At 47.0% G+C, this 17,364-nt stretch overlaps 1 protein-coding gene across 2 annotated transcripts in view; it reads left to right on the top strand.

The window, feature by feature from the left end:
* The first annotated feature begins 892 nt into the window (after window positions 1-892).
* The window catches only part of SMARCC1 (SWI/SNF related BAF chromatin remodeling complex subunit C1), a 76,470-nt gene continuing 59,998 nt past the window's right edge, over window positions 893-17,364 (top strand). The window contains exons 1-6 of one of the 2 annotated variants that reach the window (XM_071805453.1): window positions 893-1,176; window positions 7,320-7,439; window positions 11,818-11,903; window positions 13,089-13,115; window positions 15,096-15,177; window positions 15,700-15,792. In XM_071805453.1, the coding sequence (XP_071661554.1) occupies window positions 919-1,176; window positions 7,320-7,439; window positions 11,818-11,903; window positions 13,089-13,115; window positions 15,096-15,177; window positions 15,700-15,792 (666 nt within the window). In that variant the 5' untranslated portion in view covers window positions 893-918. The remainder of the gene's footprint in view (window positions 1,177-7,319; window positions 7,440-11,817; window positions 11,904-13,088; window positions 13,116-15,095; window positions 15,178-15,699; window positions 15,793-17,364) is intronic. The other variant, XM_065830313.2, reaches the window with a different exon arrangement.

Raw genomic sequence — 17,364 nt, 5'->3', positions numbered from 1 at the left:
CCTGTGTCCCCGCTCGTGTCACCTCTGCCTGGGAGCTCAGGTGCAACTTTGTAGACCCCCCAGTAGAGAGGGAACTAAAGTAAAACTCCTGTGGTTGTCAAGTTTTCATTATTCCTTATATCGCAATATTCACTCACTGGTTGTAACCTCCTCACCATGCCAGGATGCTTCTAAGAGTAGAACAAACAGTACTCGTACTCATTCATGTGGAATATGGAGTAATATTGGTCACTTACTTGGGGAACACTGAACCACAAGGGTCTTTGCTCTTCCCTCAGATTCTTATAAAGCCCCTTACAATTTTTCTTTGAGAGTCAAAACCCTCAGAAGTTTAAAGCAGGGATGTTAACCAGCCGTCAAATTGAGAAAAGCGCATTAAAACGGTGCACAACAACCACATTTCGAATGTATTCTGATCCGAAACGACACATTGCAACAATGCAAAACCCCGTTCCTTTTGCACCAACCCAGTATACGGCAAAAGATGTTACAAAGATGCTGTTCCGTGCCGATTTTACACGACAAAACTCGCTCTTTGCAATGCATTCGTGGCCTCTGGCTCTTCGTGCGAGGTGCCTGTGTATGTGTGCACATGCAGCTTCTCCCGGGAGTCCCGGTCATCGCTCTTCACCCGCACCGCGGGCACCGGGCGCGGTTTGAGCTGCGGGGGCCGCTCCGCGCATGCGCAGAAAGCGCGCAGCCAGGTCCGCCCGCGCATGCGCCGCAATGGCGGCTCAGCCGCGTGTTGGGGGGGCGGCGGGGCGCTGAAGGCGGCCCGGGGGCTTTGAGGGGGTTGCGCTGCACCGGGGGGAAGCGGGAGCGCGATCGCACCGGGGCGGGACAAAACGGCGGCAGCTTGCGTGCGGGAGCGTGTTCCCGAGCGATGCCCGCGGGGGCGGCGCCTCCGGCGCTCGACGCATGCGCGGCGTGAGGCGGGTGGGAGGTGCAGGGCCGCGGCGGCGGCGCTCGGTGAGGGTAACAATGGCGGCGGCGGTGGCGGCGGCCGGCGGGACGGGGCCTGGGGCCGCCGTGGCGGTGAGCGGTGGGCCCGGCCTGGCGGCGCTCTCCGTGGCTCGGCGGAAGGACGGAGGTCCCAGCGGGAAGTTTTGGGAGAGCCCGGACACAGTGTCGCAACTCGACTCGGTCCGCGTCTGGCTGGGGAAGCACTACAAGAAGGTGCGGCCCGGCGGGGCGGGAAGGACGGGGAGGCCCCGGGGGGCGGGCGGGTGGGGGTTTAACGGGCCCTTTGTCAGCAGCGGCTCCCCGGGGGCCCCAGCAGCGGCTCCCGCCGCTGCTGGGGCCCCCGGGGAGCCGCTGCTGACCACGCGTGTGCTGTTTGTACTTATGCAAGTACTCAGATGTTGCCCTGTTTCCTTTCCCCGTAGTTACTCGTGTTCTTCGTTTCTTTGCGTTCTTTTCCCTCTTGGTTGGTTTTATAAGTTTCTTTCAATGGTTGTTACGAGGAAAGGCTGAAGGAGCTGGGGCTCTGGAGCCTGGAGAAGAGACTGAGGGGTGATTTTATGAGTGGGGATCAATATATAAAGGGTGGGTGTCAGGAGGATGCAGCCAGGCTCTTCTGGGTGACACCCAGTGACAGGACAAGGGGCAATGGGTGCAAACTGGAACACAGGAGGTTCCACTGAAAGAGGAGAAGCAACTTGTTGGGGGTGAGGGTGGCAGAGCCTGGCCCAGGCTGCCCAGGGAGGTTGTGGAGTCTCCTTCTCTGCAGACATTCAAACCCGCCTGGACACCTTCCTGTGGAACCTCAGCTGGGTGTTCCTGCTCCGGGGGGATTGCGCTGGATGAGCTTTCCAGGGCCCTTCAACCCCTGACGCTCTCTCATTCTATGAATATCTAAGCCTTGGAAAATTACTTAATATGAGCTTTCCAGAAGACAAATCTGTTTGTCTGGGCAGTTTGTACATTAGCTGGGGCAGAGCCGTCTCACAGGGAGATACTGGACAACCTCAAGGTGCCTTAGTGTTGGTATTTACCGGGGATTGACCGTCCGCCCGGCCGTTCTTCACCACGTTTGGTATCGGTAACCCACGCACAGGTTTTCCCATCACTCCACGGGTGCTGCTATGGGATTATTTGTGTTATTATCCCAAAATGGTTTGTGATGTGATCCACACGTGTTCCTGGTGTGTTTAACCGGTCCTTCCACATCGCTCCTTCCAGCACCGCCAACCCGGGAGGCGGCAGCTTGAGCTATTTATGTCGATAAGGAAGTTCTAACCTCAGAGTATATACTTCAGTTTTTCTTTGTTTTCATTGTGCGTCTCTGCTGTTTCTCAGCTCCTGGGGAGGAGCGTTCTTTCATTTCCATACCTGAATACCCCCGAGAACACAATAAAGTTTTGCGTTAACTTGGAAGCTGCTGTTTTACAGCAGAGCAAATCGCCTTATTAAAAACACGAACAGTTCTTGTCCCGTGCCAGTGCGACTTGTGACCCCGCGCGAGCTGCTTCTCACCTCTTATCTTGCTCAGGAGTGGGAGCTTTCCTTCTGTGCACCAAAGCAAAACTCCTTTATTGTAATTGGTTTACACTTATCGGTGTTACTGGTTATAAAGATTAGATAGCTCTATTTATTTCTGAAACTCTGGAGGGTAATTAGCATTGGGTTAAGAGAAAATTGTGACCAAGCGAATTTCAAAATGCTGTATAAAATACTTCTGGAAATTATTTTTGGTTTGGGAACTGTTTACTGGTCGTGTTTAAAGATGTGTCCTTAATGCTCTAAAGGGAAGCGTTAATTCCTTTCTGACATGGAATACGTGGGTTCTAGTTCATCTGAAGTTATTTTTCTTTGCGCAGCGGATACCTCACTGTTGATTCTGTTTCCTGTAGTTCAGGTGGCAGCTTAGCTGGCGGCGCATGGCTCTAGGTGGTGGTTACCGCTGACTTTTGCCCGCTTTGTGCTCTAAAAGGTGCCTGTAGGGATGGGACAAACGCTGGGGGCTGTTAGTGACAACAGATACCCTGACAGAAAACAAAACAATTCATCCCAAACTTCCTCGTGCTGCTTGTTTTTATGTAACCGGTAACATCAAGGTGTCCGCTGTCAGTAGAAATCTATAGCTCAAAAGTAACCCGGACAATTCACTTTTTACTGTATTAATGCTCAGTGATGTCTTATATTGTGTTGTTCAGGTAGTTCCTTTGGCATTAAGCAACAAATTACTCATGTTATAATGGCTCAGCATAAAGCAGAGTTATTTATTGTATTTAAAACACCTTCCTAAGTGAGTGTGGGGGTTTGTTTTGTATGTGTGTTATGAAGGACGCACAGACTGCCCTTGAGGCCCTAAGGACTGTTCCAGTTCAGTATATTGGTGTGTGGGAGCTCGAGCTGCTTGGTGGCTCCGAAAGCTTCGCCCCTGAGGCAGGACATCGGAAAAGTGATTTATTGCGGGGCAAGGAGGACGGTGTTTTGGTTTTTAAAGAACAAATGGAGTGTTTGCTTAAAGGATGAGCTGGAGGAGAAGACGTGGGCTGTTGGTGTGAACTGCAGAGTTCTGGGAGGTATCATCCCTTGGAAGTCTGGGTGGGTTTTTGGAGTAGCTGGGACCCACTTCCACTGCTTTCAAGTGTAAAAAATAAGTGTTCTTTCCCTATTAAGGGGGCGCGGTGCAGTTGCCGGTGGGGCTCGTCTGTGTTCTGCAGGAGGTGACGCCGGGCAGCAGCGTGGGATCCCTTTGTACCTTCTATTAATAAGCCCCGGGCTGGCAGCGAGGAAGGACGAGTGGTTTCTTGGCAGCTGGGATGGAACGGTTGTTGTGCCTGAAAACGCCTGTTTGGAGACACCTGCTCGCTCACCAGGAGCCGAATTAGAGGAGCTGTGGTATCTTTTGGCTGGCGCTGACTTCTGTCTGCTAAACTATCGGGTGTTTCTGCAGTGACGCTGTGATTTAAGCCGAGGGAGGATTTTCTCTGTGTTTGCAACCCTTTTGTGTTCTCGCATTTAAAAAAGGAACCGGGCTTATAAACTGAAATCTGAGTATTTTACCGTTGGTTTTGCTTTCCCTGTTATTTAGTGATCTGAGCTGAAATGGTCTTTGTTTGAGGGGAAGGAAAGGATTTTGTGCATCAGGGCTGCAACACAGCGCTGTAATGTGGTTATTTGAGGTCAGTAACCACATCAACCCGGCTGTACAAATCTGTCCCTGTGACAAAGGTTTTCCAGCGCAGCTGCAATGGCAAATCTGCTGGTGAAGGGCAGCGACTGCTCCTGTTAGCGGTCACCCTCTTATTCTTGAATTATTGGAGTTCTGACTGCACGTGTTTTGTGCTGCAGGATGCGCAGGTGGTTTTGTATTTGTAATCGACGTGGAAACGTTAGAACAATCTTTGCTCTGTCAACGAGGCACTTGAACAAAAACCCTCTCATGCCCAAGTGTGTGTCTGGAACGGGGCATCGCTTCTGCCTGCTGGGATTTGCTCTATAAAGCCTTTCTTTGCTGCAGAATTGTGTCCTCGCAGGTACGTTGTGCCTCATGGTCCCCGCGGATCCATCAGGACATCATCGCTCTGATTGTGCTGTTTAAAGATCGGCTGGTGTTGCTGGGTGGTGTCTCTAAATGTACCAGAGGAGCCTTTTGTGTTTCCTTTTGAAGGGTTTTTCTTTCCGTCGTTGTTTAGGGGGAACCTCAGGCAAAGTAACGAGTTTCCTGTATTGAAAATTGCAAGGTATTGACAGAGCTAAATAGAATTGCGGGTTCCTGTTGTCTTCATTTCCAATGGCTTCTAGCAGCCTGTGCCTCTGGCAAGAGCTAAAAACGGGATCTGAAAGTAAAGGAATAAGCGCCTGAAAAGTTTTGTGTGTCTAAGAATACACTTTCCAAGGTTTATTCTCGTGTATTTTTTTTCCTGAAGGAAAACACTTGAAAAAAATGTTATAAATCGCTAGAAGGATCCGATCTCCTCTGGGCTGAGGTTTTGGCTGAGGTTGCGGTTGTGGCTGCTCCAAGTCTTGGTGACTCTTGCTTACAAGTGACGAAGAAACCCTGTTAGAAAACCCTCGCATTTGACTCTTTCCTTATCGATTTGAATTTTCTGGGTTTGTTGGCCTAGGGTGGCGAATAAGCTCCTTTTCTGGTCTCTTGTTCATCAATTATGTTCCTGTGGTTTATGAGACACTTAAAGTAGAAGTTGCAGAACCTGTGGCTGTGTGGTGAGAGGTGGCTCAGTGAGACTCCAGGTTTGGGGACTGGTGGTTGGTTTTTTATTTGTTTTAAATGATGATGATAAATACAGAATCGCTATACTGTTACTCATGGTTGGTAGGAGCCATCAGTGATTGCTGTCCCATTGCACTTTATGCATTTTTGGTGCTTTATTCGTTTTAAATATTGTGTTAAACGCGGCGCAAAAAAGCTTCAAGATTTTTAACCTGTACAAAAAGTAGCAGTGCAGGGATTTTTCTCCATTAAATGAGTTACAACGGTTGTGAGGGGTTTTCTCTTTGCAGTGTTGCTGGAATGAAGGCTCTTAAATAGCTGGGCTTCAGGTGCAACCGGTGGCTTCGCTTGTTAAACATATTTAACATGTACGGCCTGTGAATGTGTGCAAGACCAAAGCCGTTTTGGTGATAGAAACAGGATTATTGAATACGAAGTGTGGCGCCTGATGTGTTCTCCTTTTGTCTTCCCCTTTGTGCAAATCCCACACCCGTGGTTTAGCAGACACCTGGTCTGTCTGCGCCTTTTACCTGGCACTCGTTTGACTGCGTTAGGACTGGCCCAGCTGAACTAAAAGCCCAGTTTTATTTATTACAAGACGGTCATGCAAAGGTTGATGTGCAAAGCGATGGGAGTGTTAGGGCGATACACACCTGGGTGTGATGGCCGCTTCTTTTTAAACTACACAAAAAGTAATATCAGATGGATATTTTATGAACAGATACTAAAACACGCAGCACTGTATGTGTTTTGGTTATCACCCTGCTGGGTTTAGCAGCCCTTAGGATGCTGATAAAAAGGTTTTGGCATATGTAGCGGTGGGGCTTGAAGTGTTACCTTGCTGGGGAGTTTTCCCCACGGCCGAGCTGATGCGTAGCCTGGGGTGGGTTTTTAAGCGAGGATTGGGGATTAACGGGGCACCCTAGCGGGGTGCGTGCTCCGTCCCGCCTGGGAACGGGAATTCCAATGCGGTATTGTTTGAAGTGCTCCGGGAACTCAGCTGCAGCACACGGGGTGTCTGTCCCAAAAACAGACAGAAAGGAGTTGCTGGCTGAGGGCAGCACAAAGGTTTAGAGGCTTTAAAAAGCCAAAAAGTCTCCATCAGCTGGTTTCTGACAGCAGTAAAGGCTGTTAGTGCTGCTTCTCGATGAGTGCTGCAGGACCTGGTGTCTCCAGCTTGTAAACTGTCGTGTAAAATCGGCGTGGAACAGCGTCTTTGTAGCGGCTCTTGCTGTATATTGGCTTGGTGCAAAAGGAATCGGGTTTTTGCATTGTTGCAATGTGTCGTTTCGGATCAGAATACATTCGAAATGTGGTGGTTGTGCACCGTTTTAATGTGCTTTTCTCAATTTGACTGCTGGTTAACATCCCTGCTTTAAACTTGTGAGGGTTCCGGCTCTCAAAGAAAAAATTAAGGGGCTTTAGAAGAATCTGAGGGAAGAGCAAAGACCTTGTGGTCCATAGTGTTCCCCAGGTAAATGACCGATATTACTCCATATTCCAAATGAACAAGTGTTAGTACTGTTTGTTCTGCTCTTAGAAACCTCCTGGCACGGTGAGGAGATTACAACCAGCGAGTGAATATCGCGATATAAGGAATAATGAAAACCCGACAGCCACGCGAGTGTTTTTCTATTCCCTGCTGTGATTTCCCCTTTTACATAGATGCATTTTATCAGAATTGTGTAGATTGTCACAAAGGATCGTTTTCTCTCTTTGTACGTGACGCGCTGTGTAACACCAAGTGGATGCTCTTAGGATTAATGTGTAGTAGTTGATTACAGGAGGAGTTTATAACGTTGCTGTAGAAAGCTTTGGGTACATGTGGGCCAGAATTAGTCCGTTCCTTTATTAGGAACCACAAATCAGATTGGAGTCTTTAATCCCTATCTGTAAAACAGCGGTGACTGTGCTGACCTGATGATGATTCACAGATTCGTGCTGTATTTGAAGAGTAAAACTTGACAAGTGTTTGTCCTTGGTGCTCCTCCTGCGCACACGCTCCCCCAGCACTCAGGGATCCTTGAACCTTCAAACTGCGCTCTACAGCCAATAAAGTGGTCTGGGGAATTAGTAAACCTGTCTTCATGTTGAATTCTCCCCCGCCCCAAGTGACCGTGTGTGTTTTGTCCCGCAGTACGTCCAGGCAGATGCTCCTACCAACAAAACGCTGGCCGGGCTGGTGGTGCAGCTCCTGCAGTTCCAGGAAGATGCCTTTGGGAAACACGTCACCAATCCTGCCTTCACAAAGCTGCCTGTGAGTATTTGGGGTAACCCGCGGCTGTTTCAGCGGTTTGTTCTGTTCTTCGCCGGTGTCTGTGGTGCCGATGTGCTCCCGGGTTATGGAACATCTGCGCTTAGTCTGACGCTTCTATCGCTGCATCCTCTGGACGGGGTGGAATAGCACACTCCTCCTTAAAAGCAGATTTTCAATGTAATCAATCTTCTTTTCTATACATTGGGAAGTGGTTTTCTGAATACTGTGGAAAGGTTTTGATTTCTGATAATATTCAATGTAAACTTGTAAATATGAAGTCAAAACTGTTTGGACTGCTGCTTCCTAGCCTGAATGAGTAACAAGTTCCCATTGGGCATTTCTGTTGATTAAACTTCAAACTTGTCATACTGTCAGCTCTGAAAAACGGCTTCACCGTGTTCCTTAATTACCCAATTAGTGCAGGATAGCTTTCCAGTCACCGACAATATAGATATATAGAAACAATAGCCACTTTTTAAGGAACTTATTTAAAGTTCAGACCTGGCACATGGTTAGCAGCGGTGTCCTCGTTGGCCAATGTAGGGTTTTGTGGGCCAAGACAACAGTTTTAAGTGCGTACGTAAGCGTTGCGGACACCAACAGGAAGGTCCTTCCGTATCTTGACTGCAGAATGTTTACTGGGAACCTGAGGCCGTGTAATCTCGGGTTCTATTTAAATAGACATTAGAAGTTGGAAATATTTAGAACTGATTACAATGTCATAAGCTCAAGTTTTTCTGAAAACTGTTGAAAGTTCTCCTCACTTCTTCGCTCCACCACTTACAGAATAATCTTTTTCATTATTTTACGGTGATTTCTTTTCCTGTGTGTTTTGCTTTTGTGAGGAGTGTGACTCCATGCGTGTTTTTTCCAGAAGAGGGGTGTTCAAGCTTGTTGGGTGAATCTCTTGGTCCTTAGGAATGCACAGGGAAGCAGCACAAGATGCCATTAAGATAGAGCTCATTACCTGTTCCGTTCTGATTGCCCGATATCTCAGCGATGATGAAAAGCTTTAGGGACAGAGACGAACATTGCGGTGCTTTATTTTCACGTGGCAGTGTAGACAATAAAACCGTACCCGTATTCAACAAGCTGATAAACCAGTTGAGTGTTCTCAAATCTTAAATCAATTTGTCTTATCTTGAAAATGGCTCATAAAGATCTCAGCGCTATTGTAAATACGTTGTTCCCGTGTTTAACTATTTTGCTGTTCCAAAGGTCTAATCTGATCAAATTGAGTTTACAGCAGTTGGGTCCCTTAATTACTTCTGATGGAAGAGAACTCATCAGTGCATCTTCCTTCGCATTGTTTTAATGACAAAAGGCAATGTGTGCTCTTAAGAGGAGGTTAACTTCACTTTTTTAGACGTTAGTTGAAGGTTCAGGCTGCTCAGGAGACTCCCTTATCCTACCATAGCACGTTGAAGATGTGCAGAATGCTGTGGTTTTACAGAACCGTGTGTGCGGTGGGAAGAGCCGTGGTGCCAAGGGATGTCTCAGGTGGCACCGCTCATCTCCAGATGTGTTGAAAAGCTGTTGCAGGCTTCCTGAGGGCAGCTGAAAGAGGTTGAAGGTTTGTAGTTACATTAGTGTTGAGCATCACCATGTTCCTGGCAAGGGAGGATCTGAGGCTGGAGGAGGTTATGTGTGGGTGCAAAAAGAACCCCAAACCCTCAGAGCTCGGGGTGCTGTGTAGCTCCAGATACCTGCAGGAATCCTTGGTTTGGCTGCTGCTCACCAATACCATCACTAAAACCTACTGTTGAGAACGTGTCAAACCAAGGTTGTCCTTCCAGTTCACGTCAGAGCCTTTCTATTTATTTTCTGAGGATTAGGCAGTGTACCTCATGCTCTGGAGTATCTGCAAGGGTTTAAAAGGCGTTCAGACGAGGTTCTCGGAGCCGTGGGTTAGTGCAGGAGTTAGGTTTGGGTATGGTTGGACTCGATGATGCTCAGGGTCTCTTCCAACTGAAGCGATTCTGTGATGTGCAGCGCCGGAGCAGTCAGTGGCAAAGAGAATCTCGTCTCTTCCCTCAGTATTTGAGCTGGGTGTCTCTGACCTGGGCAGCATCTGCATCACCGCAGGCTACACCTGTTTGCAGCAAAGCCCGAACATTTGACTTAGTGCGTTGGGTGGGTGAAACAGAGCTGGTGTTTGAGAGAGGGTTGTTAATTCTGGGTTGAAGCTCCTGTTCTTGGCAGGGATGCCGTACAGCACAGGGTCTGTGAACAGATGTAGAGGAAATGAAGGACTTGCACAGCTTGACGCAAAGTCAGAGTGTGTGTCTTCTTACTATTGCCTTTAAATGCATGTTGTCTAACCTTACTGATGCTCAAAAAAGAGAAAAAAGCTGGTTAAGTCTCTTGAAGGCAGTTTTGCCTGTTTCAGATAAAGGCTACATGAGTTACTAGCTCTTAAGATAACACATTGTAAAGCCAGTTGATCTTAATTGCCTTGTTATGGTGGATTTGGGGTAAAACATTGAAGGGAATCTAGTTTATTGACAGCAGCACCTGTTCTGTGAAACAATTGCTGTGCCTAATTGTTAAAGCAACTGCCTTTTGTGCTGGTAGCAACAACCACAGTGTAGTAAGAGAATCCTGCTGGAGTCCACTCTTAAAAAGTGACTTATGTCTGTGAAAGAGATTTGGTTTTCACGGGTAAGTATCGGCTGAACTTCTTGTGTGTGGTGGTAAAGCCTGAACTTGTGCTGCTGCGCATTCCGGGTCGCGGTGCCCTTCCCAAACCGTTCCAATAATGCAGAACTGTCCGGCCTTGGCTTTGTGAGATGGAAGATGAGCAGCCAATGGATGAGGGCGACACCGCAGCAGCAGCCGCTGACCTTGGGAAGGGGGCGTTGGGTACAACAGCGGGACTCAGAGTTTCCCAAAATGCAGATGGGACGGGCGTCGCTGCTGTGATTTCGTTCCGCTGAGATGACCGGCATGTCCCCACAAAGGGAAAGGTCTGTTCTGGAACACCGTGCGTACATAGGACAGCTGAAGATACGGAACAGCAATTGCATACTGCTGCAAAAATATCCTTTACAACGGCTCTTCTGGCTTCACGTTGAGATGCATTTCTTTTTGGGCAGCTAGCGTTTGCATGCGTGCTTGTAAACCAACGCTCGTATGGCAATAAAATAATTCAGCGTGTTAAAACATTTCGTTGTAGTTCAAACTTCTGCTCAGGGGCTGTTCCGCCCGTAGAGGACGTTGGTTCGCTAAGAATAGCGCTGAAATCCATGCAAATACCGCGTGGCAGCTCCGAGCTCTGTTTGTTTCTGGGAGCAGATGGTAGAGCAGCGCGGTTCTGTTCCTCTGCAATGCTGCTGAAGGAGCCTTTCGGTGGTGTTCTTGGACACTGGGGTGTTTGGTATCACAGAGCTGCTTTGCTTTCCACCAGCAGCTCGAGAGCCAAGATTGTGTTAGCAAATACTCCTGTGTAGCGTAATTAACTTTAGAGAAAACGACCTGTTCTGATCTACAAGTAAACCAGATCAGACGTGTTCCCAGTGTGGAAGAACTGCCAGGAAGGCCCTTGTGTCTGTGCGGTGTCTCCAGCTTTGTGCTTTTCCAGCAGAACCACGGAAGGGACCTCAAGGAGCATCTGGTCCAGCCTTTCCTGGCACAAGCCCAGCCTAGACAAGCTGGCCCAGCCCTGTCCAGCTGAATCTTAAAGCTACTGGTAGCCAGGGTCCAGCCTGGCTTTGTAGGACCCTGTTGGAGAAAGGACTTGGTGGAGCTTTTGAGTCTCCTGGCGCTTTGAATTCCAGTTCTTGAAGTCGGAGACCCTGGTTCCAAATATGTGACCAAGCTGGACTCTGCTAGAGGGGAGAGTGAAGAAAGGAGCTGGATTTAGCATTTTCGGGCAGATCTGCATGGTGACCTCTTCAGATCTTGACCAAAACTCTCTGTGGTGGTGGAGGAGGGACGTGAACGGAGCGTTAGGAGCCACAGTGAATATGGAACTCAGGGTTTAGATGTTCGGTTCTGATTATTTTAGTCCGCTTAATACAGATGAAGAGCTTCTTAACTGACAGCTGCAATTTTTGGTTTAATTTACTGCGAAATGGATGTTTGAAGCGTAGTTTGTGTTGCTGCTTTACAGCCATGCAAGGGATTTCTGCAAGCAGCTCAGCCAAGGAAGGACCAGAGTTCTGCTTGCAAACATGGCAAATTTTACTTAAACCAAATGAACTTTATCTTCTCAAAACATTCTTAAAGAAGAACGTAAAACTCAAAGTGATCAATCCGAAAATTAAACTATGCATTTGATCAGTTAGGTGTCTAAAACTCAGCTGAGAAGTATATATTTGTTAAAATAACGGCATAAAAGTCAATGTCACTGTGTTCTCCCTTTTCTTTTGACTTCTAGGCAAAGTGCTTCATGGATTTCAAAGCTGGAGGTACATTATGTCACATTCTTGGTGCTGCTTACAAATATAAGAATGAACAGGGCTGGTAAGTTTCTGTTTCTGATTTGCACACCTTTTGCATGAATTGAGCACACGAAATGCCTGTGCAGACCACTCAGCGTTTAATACTGTCTGGAGAATCGGGCAGGCAAGGGACTTGGAGATGGGAAGAGGACGTTTTTGCCTGTTTTGCTGACGGTGGCTTTTTTAAGACACACCCCTGCACTTCTAAATTTAAAGTTGTCCAAGTTTAAGGTCTTGAGCCTAACGGTGGTGAGTTAATTACAAACCTGAGGCTTTTTTTGCCATTGATTTGCTGTGTGACTTAGCAAATTACCCAATAGAGTCACCGTTTCCCATCTGTAAGATGTAAATCTTTGTTATTGTATAGGGTTATAATTGGGAAAACATGAAGGTGTTTCATAGATACGGATAAATGCTCAGTTTTCCATCACTGATCGACCTCCATAAACGGGGAGCTTAAGTCATTAGAAACACGAACCACATAGCTATTGACAATAGTATTAAAACTCTTTGTGGTGCATCCACAAACCAGCAGTAGCGCCAGTGTTTGAGAACACTGGAGAAAATCTGAGATAGAGAAAAGCGAGCAGAGATTGTTCTCGTACATGAATTGAAGTATTTTCTGGTCTGATGACAGCATTCCTGGAATTGCCTGTGTTTAGTACCCTCAAAAGCAAATTAAGAGGCAAAAAGGAAGTGGTTTTAGCTGGTTGGTTGTAGGAATAAGCTGCTGTCGGGATTATTCCTACTCTGATATTGCCAGCACCTTGGACATGATACACATTCTGTGTCTTTCGGGGGTGTCTTGCCACCTCTTTGCCTTAAGATAAAGGACTTAAGAGGCTCCTACTTGATGAATATTGAAACATTCTGATCTAATTTTCCCAAACAAATCCGGTTTTCGGTTTTGAAACAGCGCAGCAAAACCGGCATGCGTTTTCGCCTCCTCTCCTCTCCGCCTCTTGCCGACTCCTCAGGAGTAGCGGGTAGTGCCTCGTGCTTGTGCATGTGGGACGTAGAGGGACGTAATCCTTGAATTTAACTCTGAGGATCGGATGTAGAGCTTGGAATGTGTCCTCCACTCACTCCACCAAATAATACGTGCTGTTTTGCCTGAAATGTGATTGATTTTTTTTTATTTTAATTTTTTTTAATGGTATGCATTGTCGCTCTTGCTTAACCTGTTTGTGAATGATCTGTCTTATAGGAGAAGTACCTTTCCTCGTCATAATAGGTATGTCTGAAAAAGGCACTTACCCAGTGCAGCTGGACATACCTTGTCTGTCTCTGCAGTTCCAGTAGCTGTGGGCTAAACCTGGCACAGGGTGTCACTGAACCAGGGGCAGGGAGGATTAGGGCTCCTATTGTATCTAAATGGGCAACTAAATTAAAAAGTGCTATTTCTTAATATATTGACGTGCTTCTCTTAAAGTATGGGTTTCAACAGGAGGCAAAAATTGGGGGGGAAGCGTTAAATAACTGTGTCGTGCAGATTTTAGGCAAGCAGATGTAAATGAGTTAAGTGTCTGTTTCATGGGTGCTGAAGACTCCAAGAGGTGTCCAGGAATAATGGGTTTGGTTGTGTTTTTTGGGCTTTAAACTATTACATTTGAGCAGCATATGGTTTGTATACGGACTACAAAGCTGTCAGTGGGGAATACTGGAAAAGGGGATTGATCTTGGCTCTGAAAATCCTGTTATAGGTGTAAAATACCTCATGAAGTGAACTGACAGACTCTCCAAGACTGGCCTGACTTCTGCAAGTCCGTGTAAACTTTTCCACATGTGCAGTGCTCTTTAAAAAGGTCATAAATGTATTTGAAAAAGGAGATTCTAATGAATATTCCAGGGTATTATCTTTAGGTCGTTTGCCAGGTCCTTAGTGTAAAGGGAAGAGTATGTAATGGTGCTTTGGGAGACACCGTCATTCACCCATAGGGAATATTGCTGCATATTCACACCTGCGTGGGCAACTTTGTTCTGAAAATGCTTCAAGTGAAGGAAAATGTGTTGGTCTCAGCTCAGGTGTCTTTGTTTAACTGAGCGGTGTGATATCGATGCGCTGCCACCCTTGGGCGGTGGTGGTTTGTGCTAAAAATCACTCCTTCTGCACTTTATACCCTCATTGTATGTTAATAAACTTCAAAAATGGACGTGGTACTGGAAACGCGCAGGTGTTTAGAAGAAACCGCCATTAGATGCAGGCACAGGAATGCATTAGTGTATATTAATTTGGGGCGTTAAAGAGTCTCAGGCACTGCACGGCAATGACGTGCGTGGCTTTTCCACTGCACTACATGCCCAGGGTGCTGCTTATTTTACCCCAGTTAAGAGCATTTTCAGACTTGAACAACAGCTTTTTCCAAACCTTGGGAGGCACAGAAGCGCCCCAGATAGTCTGTTACACCTGAGAGTCAACAACCTGATTGTCTGAATGTTTTATTGTGCTTTGGAAAGGCCAGATTGTCCCGGGCCAGCCCAGAGGCTCAGCTTCCTGGGGGTCACCATTCAAATCCTTCACTTGATCCCATTCATCCCAGACTTGCAAACACGGCTCCGGTCCAGGTGGATACAGCAAGATGCCTTTGGGGGCTCTTGTGGTTCTTCCTGGAGAAAGTCCCCCGTTTTGTGTTACCCCCCCTGTTTCTGATGGACACTTCAATCTGCATCGCTACCGCAAGAATTTGGATGGCCTGGTCAATGAAGCAGCAAACTTTAAAGTGCTGGAGTCCACTAAGGCTGACAGAATGCTGACCCGGCTGATGAGCTGCGTGTGTGCTGGGGGGGTGAGAAATGGCTTGGAAAGTCTCAGGCAAACGAATCGCTGTGTTTCTCCTGGGTTAAATGTAAGAGAAGTAAGAGAAATGTGAGAACTCGTTCGTTAATTCTCCCATCTAGTTGTTGAGATCCATCGTGAGCGTTGGATGGTGCGTCTGTTCAATTGGAGTGCGCAGCCCTGCTCCGGGGTTTTGGTGGACAATGTCAAGCTTCATTTTTCTGAACCATTTCACAAACCGGTTGCGTTTTGCTGCTGCGGTTCACTGTGGTTTTTCTCGCTCGCGAGGGCTGACAAGCGGAGCAGAATCTTTGCGATTGCGCTTCAAGTGTTCTTAGGGAGCTGCCGTGCTGTGCAGGTTTTGATGTGGAACCTGAAAGATTCTTCACCGAAGGAGGAGAGTTGAATTTAATATTTGTGAATCGTTTCCCTTCCCAGGCGGAGGTTTGACCTGCAGAATCCATCCCGAATGGATCGCAACGTGGAGATGTTCATGAACATCGAGAAAACACTAGTGCAGGCAAGAAACCCCTACACAAACGGTTCAATAGCTTTATATGTACCTCAGCTGTGCATTTTAGGGTCTGTTTTCGACTCTCTCGCAGGCTTTATCAAGCAGGTCATTACCAGGAGAGAGCAGATAGCAGCTCTGTGGAATCTAATTTGAAGTTGGTTGGGATTTGAAGTGCCATGTGTGAATAACAGAACATGTTTTTTCAAACTCTAAAACTTAGCTTGGTGTGCAATATACTCAAGATACGACTTTCAGATGCTTGTGAGAAATGGAAATAGGAGGGATGGCAAAAATAAATGATACTCTTATAAAAAACTATTGCAGCTGTATGGTGCTTTCAGTGCCTAATAGAGTACATGTTAAAATACGGAATAAAATGGATGTGGCGCTAGTTACTGCTCCCTATCACAAGCTGACACGTGTTCCTTTGGGGCTTTTTCAAGCATTGGTGATCTTAATAGGAATGTTCTGCTTTACGTCATGTGTGGCTTAGTAATTTCGTATTTACCTTGTTATTCTCTCCACCAGAACAACTGTCTGAGCAGACCGACCATCTACCTCATTCCAGATATAGAGCTCAAGTTGGCTAATAAATTGAAAGATATTGTCAAACGTCACCAGGTAACTCTTGAATAGCACATCTTACACCAAGTGTTTTGGCGGCTGGGGGATAAGGTGGAATTGCCTGACCTGAGCGTGTCGGTTACATCTGGATTGTGTTTGACAAGGCGGCAGCAACAGGTCACTGAAGAGCAGAAGTTTGTGGAGTGCCATCACATCATATCAAGCAGAAGCTCGGTTTGTCCAAATTTGAGACAAAAGAAGGTCAGGTGTAACACAGCTGTTCTAGATATGCAGAGGCAGCATTAAGGAAGCTTTAATTTTGAAATGATTGCTGCTTTTTTTGCCTTATTTTACTTTGTTTCTCGCTTGTGCTGAGCAGAGCACAAGCAGCGACGGTCTCTTGCTTGGTAGGTGGTCAGCGTGTTTGCCACCATCATTTAATATGCTAAATGCTGGACCAAACAAGATGAATAGCTTCATCTCTTAAAAATATAAACACTCTCTTCACTCATCTTGAGAGAAGTGCCCTGGAATGCGAGCTCTCGATGCTCTGATAGCCTTTCGCGTTAGGAGAATCCGCGGCTGTAGCCAAAGTAAACTGTTTATTTGCAGATTAAATGTATTTCGTGTGTTGTGATTGTGAACGGTCGTCTCAGCTTCAGTTGTGTAATTTTTCACAAGCTACTCTTTGCTACTCAGCTGATTCGGGATGCTCGCTGTTGCTTCCATTGGCGTGAAGGATTCAGTTTTCCTTTCGGGAGGGAATCCCGCAGTGCACTCGGAGCGCGCTGCACTGGGAATGGTTTAGGGGACTTTTTGTTTCCAAGGGGACGTGAAGAACCGAAAACAGAAACTGTCCATAATTCTGCTTTTTGGGCTTCATTCCTTTGCCCCACCTCTGAATTCTCATCTTTTATTTGCATTGCTACCTATTCTTTCTGGTTTAATTATGGTTTTTAATGGGTTCTTGTCTCCCCATCCCAGTCCCTGTAGCTCCCTCCTGCTGGTGTTCCCACGTCCTCTCGCCCCTGCGCACCAGCTGTGTCTTCTGTCCCAGCGCGGCGCTGGCGTCACCGCTGCCCTGCGGACAAACCCTGTCCCTCGGGGGCCTGTTCTCTCTGCTCTGAAGCTGAAGTTGTTTCTTTGCGGTAGTCAAACTCTTCCTGATTTTCGTGATAAATGTTGAGGATTCCTCTGGGAAGAGCCAGAATAATAATGTAGGGACTCGGAAGTAGGTAATGCGTGAGATTTAGCGTTGATCTGCTCCAGGAGGTGCTTTGGGGGTTGATAACTTTTCCCTCGTGTTCTGTCTGTAGCTTCCAGTCCCGTTCAGCTCAGCAGAGGCAGGAAATAAACCCTACAAGCTGTTGACACCTTTCAGAGGCTGTTTTAGTGTGAATTTATCCATCCCTTTGTTTCCAGTGGAGGTGGCATCCCAGGGAGATGCCCTCTCCATCTCTTGTGTATTGGGTTTCTTAAAGCTCCGCAGGAAACAGATGAAACTTACTGAGCTGCTTCACAAAGCTCAGACTAAATATCTGTAAGAGCCTCCTTGGATTACAGGGAGTGGAGGGAGAGTTTTCATTGTTGTTCCTTAAACACCGAGCAGGTTCTTCATTCGCACCAGGG

This window comes from Patagioenas fasciata, chromosome 2, assembly GCF_037038585.1.
Source record: "Patagioenas fasciata isolate bPatFas1 chromosome 2, bPatFas1.hap1, whole genome shotgun sequence".
Taxonomy (NCBI): domain Eukaryota; kingdom Metazoa; phylum Chordata; class Aves; order Columbiformes; family Columbidae; genus Patagioenas; species Patagioenas fasciata.
The sequence above is the reverse complement of the archived record's forward strand: the minus strand, read 5'-3'. Positions and strand labels throughout refer to the sequence as shown.